At 44.9% G+C, this 10,495-nt stretch overlaps 1 protein-coding gene across 2 annotated transcripts; it reads right to left on the reverse strand.

Annotated features, from left to right (window-relative positions):
- Positions 1–7,862: 7,862 nt before the first annotated feature.
- Positions 7,863–9,611, reverse strand: LOC133886059 (F-box/kelch-repeat protein At3g23880-like). Of its 2 annotated transcripts, none has more exons than XM_062325791.1 (2): positions 9,422–9,611; positions 7,863–9,239 (listed from the first exon to the last, which is right to left on the reverse strand). In XM_062325791.1, the coding sequence occupies exon 2, from the start codon at positions 9,235–9,237 to the stop codon at positions 8,068–8,070; it is 1,170 nt and encodes a 389-aa protein (XP_062181775.1). In that variant the 5' UTR covers positions 9,238–9,239; positions 9,422–9,611; the 3' UTR covers positions 7,863–8,067. The 2 variants fall into 2 exon arrangements, with proteins under 2 accessions (XP_062181775.1, XP_062181774.1); XM_062325790.1 differs by having other exon boundaries at positions 7,863–9,243.
- Positions 9,612–10,495: the final 884 nt, after the last annotated feature.

Below are 10,495 nucleotides of genomic sequence, written 5' to 3' on the forward strand. Positions count from 1 at the left end.
TCTCTACCTCTATTCTTGCCACTGAAGCATCTTTCTCCGTCGTCCAAGTGCAATGCGGTGAGGCTGAAGTAGATGCACAATGCTAGCTTGCTCAGTCACTGCCTATCCTTTGTGTACCACTCCAAGGAGAGCGCGCTCACTCCCCACCTGGGGGAGATCATGATGTTCGCCTCTTTCTTCTTGGACGACCTCGTGCCACCCTTCTCCTAGTTCTTTACCACTATCATCTCCTTCTATGACATCTGCCACCTCCATCTCAATCCCAATTCCATTCTCATGATGAGCATATTTTCTCATCTGTGTGAGAACTTCATCGGGGTCAAATCGTTCCTAGACCTCTTCTGGTTCTTCTACACATGTCGATCATGAAGGTGATATGCCCTAGAGACAATCATAGAAATGATTCTATCATACGTCTATGTTCATGTACTACCTAATAATGTGTTATTCCAAGAATGAATAGCGTTTACATTGATTGGCAAGTATCTGACTTGTTTATGAAACTCTTTGTTTATTTCATGATGTTTATTCTTAGTCGATCCTTGGTCGCATATCATTGTGATGATACATAAGACCAGCACATGTATTAATTGATGATCACGTTTCATGGATCATAGATATAGAGATACCATGTCAATAATGTAGATATTTATATTAGAGAACATAATATTGGATAGACCCACCTTGAGATATTACTAGGATTGTTATTTATGATGTGCCATCAGTTGTTATCTCAAATGGTGTATCTGCAGAATCCTTAGACCTGAGATCGTCATTGATTCCCAGAATGTGTAGTAGCATACTTTGAGGCTGCCAAATGCTATTCCGTAACTGGGTAGTCATAAAGGTAGTTTTCGGGTTTGTTATGAAATATGACATGGGGTATGAGCGATCAAGATGGAATTTGCCCCTCCTTGATAACGGGAGAGATATATCTGGGCCCCTCGAGGTAGTTGGATTGAGAAAGTGCATGGCCATGCCAATATGATTAAATAGTTAATAATGATGAATCCATTACTTGATCGAGTGAATGGTCGAGCTATCACAATGGTGGCACGTATCTCGCTTTGAGCTTGACTGGTATCGTGAGGCGAAGGGATCGGTACATGTGTATATCAAGGTTCAGTCGATATGATCTCTTATGTATACTCAGGAATCAACATGTCCTGCTAGGGACCGCTATTGATTTCGGTTTGAAAAGGGTTTCCAAGTCGTAGCCGTTTGTACATGAACCTAACGTGTCACACACTTAATGGGTTGGAACAAACATGCGAATTAGATTCGTATAGGGTTTTGATTGGATTATGATCTATGAGAAGTTAGAGTCCTAAAGGGCTACCTACGTGGGAGCCCTTTGGCGAGCTCTATATAAGGAGAGGCGTGGGTAGGGCATGCCAAGATTGAGCCACCCTGAAACCTTAGCCGCAAACTTCCACACAATCTTCCAAAAACCTTAGCCACGCGTGCGGTGCTAGCATATCGGTGCTCGGCATTTTTGCCCAGTACGCATGGATACCGTAGAGGCATTGTTGTTATTGCGGCCTTGATCTTCTCGGCTAGTCGAATGTGAGTGGGTCAAAGAGTTGGTTGAGGAGCACGACCATTTGCTCGGAGTTGGTCGAGGAGCACGACCACCTGCTCGGAGTTGGTCGAGAAGCACGACCACCTACTCGGAGTTAGTCGAGGAGCGTGACCACCTGTGCGGGGCTGGTCGCGAATCTGATTGAGAAGCTGCTCGAAGAGTTTGACGCGCACGACATTAATCGGTCTACTCCAACTCTTCTTTCGTTGCACTGCGCGTCGAGTAGTAACAATCTATGATCTCCTACTAACATGACTTCCTAGGTGAATACGGTAGAAATTTTTTGTTTTAGGCTAGCGTAGCCTGCCAGTTCCCCAATAGATTGTTGACTAGGCCAGCCATCGAAAGCTATAGATTCTGTCTCTATGACGGTGCCGCAGACTCCTACATCAAGGTGAGCCTCAAGTCATCGCAATTAGATTGGAGGGAGCAGTGGTTCTACCTCACGGTACACAACTCCTTGAACAACCTCAATATGCCAAGCGCGTCGGCGCAGGTCATGGACAACTGGGAGAGGAACCCCACGACAACTCCGGGGCTGCTATTCCTTGCCAAATGGATTCGTCGGCTCTAAGAGACCGGGGTGACAAGGTCGGATATCCATAACTTCATCAAATACCGATTGTGCCCTCTGTGTAAATGACGATCCTCCGGTCGTCTAATACCAACAAGGGATGCACATCATAAAAATAACCTTGCCGTTCAACGTGCATGCTATATTGTTTGACCCAGAGACCCTTCTGAAAGTACATCAGAATCCAGATGTCCAAATAAGGAGCTACGCCATGCACAACAGCTAAGGAGCCATTTTTGTTTGCTAATGTAAGCTAAATCGAAATCTCAGATCCATTATCAGGAAAACTTATCTGGGCTCCCTGGATATTCGGCCCCCATTCCTCCTTGCCAAGGTCGAATGGAATTATCCAATCTTGCTCAATAACTTGGTCGTTATATATGAGAAAATGATGCTTACTCCAACCTGTTAGGAACACAACCCATCGCTTACTCCAACCTGTTAGGTACACAACCCATCGATAATCACGCTGTTCCAATCATCCGATACAAAAGTGTCTCGAGGGGTCAGCGTTCCCCTTATAAAAGAGTTCTAAAATTAGTGACGAGTCGTAATATGATTTATTATTTATAATAATAGTGATGGGTTGTATTTATGACCTGTCATAAGTGACGATCGTAGTTATGACCTGTCACTTATTACCAGTCATAAGTGACAGATCATTCTAGATCAGTCATAAGTAATGGGTCAAGTTATAACCTATTACTTATTATCAGTCATAAGACGTTGAAATCAGAGTCCGAATGCAAAAGTTATGTCTATTTTACTCAGATAACTCTAGATCACCTATCAAATTATAATCCGATAAAAAAAATAGTCATAAGTGATAGGTCACCATTCGACAAAAATTATTAACAGGATAAAATGTCTGGCTTTCTTCAGAATGCACGTGAGGTTGTGGTGGTAAGGAACAACACACACGAGCGGAGGTCACGAGTTTGATTTGTACAGAACGCGGAGTATATAAACAGTGTGAAAAATAGTATGTGACATATGATAAGTGATGATGTCCTATATGTTGGAATGGCTCGGGTGAAAAAAAAATTAATTTTTTCTATATGAAAACACAAAAAATGTTCATCACTCATGTAATAATCGTGACCCATCACTTATAACTTTTTATAAGTGACATGTTAAACTTATAACCAATCACTTATAAACTCCATAAGTGACGAGTCAAGTTGTGACCCGTCACTAATATATTTATTAGCGATGAATTTTTACCATCACTTATAATTAATTATTAATGACATATTTAAGATAATAAATACATAATCCGTCACTCATGATAATTATCACCAGTCGGTTATGATTTTTTCGCATAGTGTACCGTGCAAACCTTACACAGGTCCGCAGGCATGTCATAACACATACCCTCTAGGATTCGAAGCACCTTGTACTTCCTCGTGCTAGCAACTTGCCCGAACAGATACATGCCGTCATCATCGTAATCGCTCCGGTTAAACCCGGCAGCGGCATGCTATTCTGCCCGGTCGTCTGGTAACTGATGCACAGCTCTAGTAGCTGGGTTGAGCAATTGGCACTCCCCACTGACAATTTTCTAGACACGGACGAGATCATGGGCCACCCTCAAGACCATGATCTTGTCGTCCTTCACGCGCACCCGCTTAACAATTTGCCCGGACAGATCCATGATATCGACAATCTCGGCGTGCAATAACACATCGTAATAGGCAGCGATGAAAAGCGGCTCCGGGTGGCGGGCAGCGTGTCCAGCGGCGAACCAGGGGTCGGAGAGGAGGACCCGCCACAGCCGGCTCACGGTCCGCAGGTGGCAGAGCGCCTTGGCCGGAGGCGGCGTCGGGAGAGGAGGTCAGTGTCGGAGGCGGCAAGGGTAGGCACGACGTGCCAGTCCGGCCCGGCACACGGTCTCGACATCGTCATCCGAGACTGACACATATCATATGACTAAGGATATATTTGTTTCAGTTTATAGATTATAATCAAACAAACATATTAGATTGTACAGATAAAAAATAGATTACTGAATTGTTACAATCTAAAAGTTAGATTGTACAATTCGGTTTTTACAATCTAATTTTTACAATTCATAATGTATAAATTGTTTTTCATAATTCACAGCTAAAACAAAACAAATTCTAACAAGGGATTTGGACGCGATGATTGCCCTAGAACTTTTAGATTTTATTCAAATTTAAAGTTCGTCGCTCTCATCCAAACATAGGCGCATGAAATGAATCCTAAAGGTATGAACCCAAATAGCCCTGGTTCAGTTGGATCCGGATCCCCTTACTTCTGGTGGCTTCACCCTCAAATCCCGTTTCCGCGAAAGAAGATTATGCGGAAGCAAATTCTATAGAATTCTGTTTAGAAAGACTCTCGTGAGAATCCATCTATATCATCTATCCTGTGATTCAATAGCTAAGCTGAAAAGAAGATAGAGTAAGTGAACACGTGTTATAAAAAAAAGAGTTTTTTATAAAACAGATCTTATAAAATTTACTTCTAGATCCTGTTGTAAATTCTCCGAGTTCCAGTCCTCGTTAGGGAGCGGCGCTGGCTCCTGCCTGGCCACCGTCAGGCCCCGCGGAACGCTCGCTAAGCCCACTGCCATGCGCCGCCGCCGCACTACTGCGTCCGGCAGAGGAGGAGGCTTCTCTGGCGACGACAGCAACAAAATTCTGCGCTTATACACCGAGAGGCGGGAGGCCTGCGCCTCTCACCCACGTGCTTGTCATGTCGCGCTGCTTCATCGGATTCGTCACCACCCTCCACGTCTTCAGTAAGCACTACCACTCCCACACCGCCGCTGCATCCGCCTGATCTCATCTTGCTGCCTCTTTCTTCCTTAGACTAGACCAGATCAGATCAGATGGTTTTGAATGATGTGTGACAAATTATTGTGTTGTACCTAGCTAGATTGTTGCTTGCTAATTCACTATCCTGGCAAATGATCTGGATTGCAAGCTAATAGATACACTCATTTTCTCAGTGGTGTAGTGTGACGTGTACATATGTTTGTTGTTCAATGTTCAGACAGATAGGCAGAGTTGCGTTGTCTCGGCACTGTCGATCGTTCAAATTTTCAGATTCGTATCCTGCTTCATGGAGGTACTTCTGTCTACAATCTACCAAACTTGACAAAAAGACCGAGAAACATCTATGCAAAATGTGAGCAAAGCAGTAACGTAAACACAAACATTTGAAGCATAAAGGCCGATATGTTGGGAGCTGCATGCACTTTGCTGATACTTACAGACTGCACACATTGACCTCAACCGTAAAAATAATTCAGCACACAGAGAACATTTCAGAGTTCAAACCTATTTTTCATTTTTGTCCAAGGAGAGCAGTTGGGGATAATATTGTATATGTTTATAACAAAATGAAACACAAAAGGATTGCAACCCTTCCAGAATCCTTTGAAAAGAGGCATTTTATTGTTCATACTTTCTGAAATTGCCAGCCTGCAACAATGACAGATTCCATGAAGCATTTGATTTCCAGAGAGGTTTCATGTATTTCAACTTTTCGTGAACACAACCTTGTAGACACCAATTGATTCCCATACTTCTACAGAAAATAACATTGAGGCCTCCTTTGGAACGCAGGAATTTCACAGGAATCGTACAAGAATTTCACAGGATACAATTCATTTTCACAGGAAAAACACAGATTTTAGAAAAAATCCTTCAATCCAAAGAAGACCTAAAAGGACAACTGGGAGAAAAGTGACATATAGTTTTCTTCTCTGTTGTCAACAAGGTGAACAGTGCTTGTCCGGCAACTGGTAGTTCTTTCTAGGCAGTAAGCTTCCTGTTTGCAGCCGGTCTTAGAGAACTAACCAAAACAATTCTTTTTGTTGGAGAACTTAACTGGATGTCCCTGCCATTGCAGCAAAATAAGAGCCTAGAACACTACAAACTGAATGTTGGAACAGCAATGTTCAGCTCAGAGCCCTGGAAGTAACAAATCATGAGTCATGTTGCACAACAAAGGATACAGAGAAATCAAAGCATCCATAGCTGATTGGCAAATAGCAAACAGCTTGCAAAATATTTTAAAAGCTCTTAATTCTAGTAAGGTAAGGTTTCAACATCTCATAAACATGTATTAACATCAATCAGCACATGACATCGGCTGTTTCAACTACAAAAGTTTGTAATTCTGAAATTTCCCTTTGTGATGCCATCAAGTGGAAGGTTTCTGGTAAGTGAAGGTTGTAATTATGATTTAGAACAAGATCAGTCACTTCATAGTTTCCAACCTCTCGGTCTAGTACAAGACTCATGCGTACTTCACAATTGGTTCTAGTTTCAGCTCAAGAACATTTTACCAGATGATCTCTTTCATCTTGTTTACGACAACCCTCGTTTGAACAAACATACCTACATGATCTAACCTTACCATCAAACTTCCTATTATTTGTGTATCTCTTTCTGACTTCAAAACCTATGTGACCAGGCTACCCAAAATTTTCAAGCCTCATCCATGTTCTGAAACTTCATCTCAAATTGAGACACCCAACTAGCTACCATGCTCTCACTGAAAACACAAGAGCTCTATGGTGCTCCTTCAGAACTTGGATCCATGGTGCTCCTTCCGAACTTGGATATTCATGTCCTTCGTAACAGTGCCATCTGCATGTTCATCGAACCAGTGACAAAAATGTACTTGCAATAATGTAATATGCATTAATGCTTGCATAATGTAATATGCACCATTTGCATAATGTAATATGCATCAATGCTTGCATTTCTTCTGCGTTTGAATCACTCTTCCTTAGGCACGAAAATAAAGGGGAGAAAGTTGAACTAAGCACGAAGATGGTTCTTTTTCAAACAAAATTGGAAGAACTAAGCACGAAGATGGTTCTTTTTCAAACAAAATTGGAAGTAACTCCCCTACCTTAGTCAAAGAATCGGACTTTTTGCAAGGAGAGGCACCCCATTTGGCAACCACCACTGGTGTGTTCGGGGGTCGGGGTTGCGGCCGGGGGCTGAGCTGTGGCGTGCCGTGGACAGCCGGGTGGGAGGAAGTGGGGAGGGGGAGAAAGGAAACGACGTCCTTGAGGGTGATTTCCCACGAGCAGGCAGAATGTGAGCGAGCACCTGTTTCCCGCGAAAGCCTTTCCCGTGTCTTGCAGCGAGGGATCGGCCAGAAGCGAGGAGGATTTGGAGCCGCAGGATCTACCTTCTCGGAACGGACAGCAGGATTCTTAATTAGACAGTATGCTATAAAAAACTACTGGCTCATAGCTTCCTTCAGTTACTTGGGTAAGACAAAGCTGCCTAACACAAGCCATCGCATTTAGAGCCTGCCTGGACAACATTTGGATCTAAACCTTCAGAATTTATTTCAAATTTGAACTTAAATCCTAAAACTTGAGCCATTGTCATACCGAAACAACCAAACAAGACTCAAAGAAGAATAACAGAAGAGTAATAATATTACTGAAACATAACTTCCCTGCTTGAGTATCGTACGCTCATAGCAATCCCAAATAGAATCAACATGACAGTTTTTTTTATTAGGTAAGGACATCGGGGTGTGCCCCCATGTGGAAAAAAAGTCAACATGATAGGATTTAGTATATGAAAAATCATGGCTGAAAAATTGAACTACTTAGCCAGTCGACAAATGAAGGATGCTCAGTGCAGTGCCAATATATTAAAAAAAATCTACATAAATACTTGAAATGACCATGGAACAGTGGAAACGAGATGCCAAACAGACAAAAATGGCATTTGCTGAAAATCAGGAAAAGTTGTGAGTTCCCTGCTCTGAGCTTTCAAGAAAAACAGCAATTTTAGCAAAACAGCTCTATTACTGACTAAACAAGAAAACTACAAGGATGAACTATCTCATCCTCATGTCCTCGTGGATATACCACAGGAGCAAAACGGCAACATGAATGCTAATTAGGTCCTCACCACTCTAAGCTCATTAAGTTTCCTGCATAAATGCTAATTGCATCGCAGTGCCTCTTCTCCACCAAATTTGTGGAAGTATTGGTTCTTGGGTCATGAATCTGTAATAATCCCTTGCCTTCTCTGTGTATGACTATCCTCCCGTCGTCTAATACCAACAACGGATGCACAGCATAAAGATCCTCTTGTCGTTCAATGTGAATGCTATATTGTTTGACCCAAAGACCCTTCTGAAAGTCCATCAGAATCCAGATGTCCGTATAAGGAGCTGGGCCATGCACAACAGCTAAGGAGCCATTTAGGTTTGCTAATGTAAGCTGCATCAAAATCTCAGCACCATTATCAGCAAAGCTGACCTGGGGTCCCTGGATATTCGGCATCCATTCCTCCTTCTCAAGGTCGAACGGAATTATCCAGTCTTGCTCAAAAATTTGACCGAATCTCCGACAAAGATACGCATTCCAACTTGTCAGGTACACAACCCCATCAATGACCACGCTGTTCCGATCATTGTATACAAAAGAGTCTGGAGGGGCCTGCTTTGCCCTCCACCTTGCATCAGTGCCACTGTCGAGGGTGCAAACCTCACACAGGTCCGCAGGCTTACCATAGCACATACGCTCTAGTATTCGAAGCACCTTGTACTCCCTCATGCTGGCAACCTGCCCGAATAGATACATGCCGTCATCATCGTAATCACTCCGGTTCAACCTGGAAGCGGTGTGCTCTTCTGCCAGGTCGTTTGGTAACAGATGCACAGCTCCAGTAACTGGGTTGAGCAATTGGCACTCCCCGCTGACAATTTTCAAGACACAGACGAGATCATGTGCCACCCTCAAGACCATGTCATCCTTCTCCACGCGCACCCGCTTAACAATTTGCCCGGATAGATCCATGATATCGATAATCTCGGCGTGCAATAACTCATCGAAATAGGCAGCGATGAAAAGCGGCTCCGGGTGGCGGGCAGCGTGCGCAGCGGCGAACCACGGGTCGGAGAGGAGGACCCGCCACAGCTGGCTCACAGTCCGCAGGCGGCAGAGCGCCTTGGCCGGGACGCGCAGCAGGATCTCGTAGACGGCGTCCAGGGGCAGGACGCCGGTGCCGGAGGCGGCGAGGGTAGGCACGACGTGCCTGTCGGGCCCGGCGCACGGTCTCGACGACGCCATCCCTGACTGACACACACCAAAAAGAAAGAAAAAAATCATTCGTGAGGCCGTTTCTTCTCCCATCACGACAAGGAAGGCAGCGCAACACAACGGAAGAGGGAGGAATCGAGGCGTGCGGCAGATAGCGGAGGCGAAATCCCCGTCCCCGCGATTAGAGAAGGCACCAAGAGCGCCGACTGCTTACCAGGGGTGGATCGTGGTGGATGCGGACGCTGGAGCCCGCGGTTCCCGGTGGGCCGGCCGCCGCGAGGCGCTGTTGCCCCCGGTGGGAGCCCGCGCTTCTGAGCAGAGGATGGGAGTGGAGAAGTGGTGGCGAGCACAAGGTCGACGGCTGGGGTTGGGCCGTTGGGGCTTGTGGGTGGAGCGCCGCGCCGTACCGGTGGAAGGGCGGAGTGGTAGTGGGGAATTAGGGATAGTCCGCCGGTTTATGTAAATGTAAAATCTCCAAAATATCCCGAGTAAATTGACCACTGCCCTCAACAAACACCTTAATTTATAATTTATTATCGATAAAGTTTGTTTTCACTATGTAACACTGTCAATCCTAAATTTGTACTACATGTTATTACCGTAATATTAATCATTCGTAACACGTCATTTAGCATGTCAGATATTCTTAAAATGACATAATTGCCTTCAATCCAAAACCATTGCCCTCGATCCCATATACAAATTGATGCCATCACCATGACTCACAAACCTTAGCCCTCGAATTGAGATGGCAGACGGTATGGACAACAAGGGTAGCACAGGCCGCGGCGAAGATGACATCGATGACATGGCCTGTGGTGAGGACGACATGGGCAATGCCACGCGCTGTGAGTATGGCAGCGACGCTCATGCCCACGCGCGACGATGCCCGAGGTGAGTACAGCCAGGGTGACACGGCCTGCGAGGAAGATATAAGCAGTAGAGGAGGTGTGGCCCATGGTAAGGATGGCAGAGGAAGCGTAACTAGCGGTGAGAAGGTCAACAGAGCCCGCGGCGAAGAAGGAAAAGGCGCTCGTGGCGAGTACAATCGGGGCAATGTGGTCTGCGAGGAAGATGGTAGTGGCAGAGCTGTACACTGTAAGGATAGTAGGAGCGGTGTGGGTTGCGATGAGGACGGCAGTGGCTTCGCCACCCATGGCAAGGATGGCTTGGCGTCTGTACTTCCTGGTTGCGTGATGGTTATGATTTTTCTCCTTTTATTCTCTAGGATTTGTTTGTAGGTCATTAAAATGTTGTGTTTCTATAGGCCGGATGTATCCATGATGTA

This window comes from Phragmites australis, chromosome 12, assembly GCF_958298935.1.
Source record: "Phragmites australis chromosome 12, lpPhrAust1.1, whole genome shotgun sequence".
Lineage (NCBI taxonomy): Eukaryota > Viridiplantae > Streptophyta > Magnoliopsida > Poales > Poaceae > Phragmites > Phragmites australis.

Coding starts and splice junctions, on each gene's coding strand:
- LOC133886059 (XM_062325791.1), bottom strand. CDS start 9,237: ATGGCGTCGTCGAGACCGTGCGCCGGGCCCGACAGGCACGTCGTGCCT.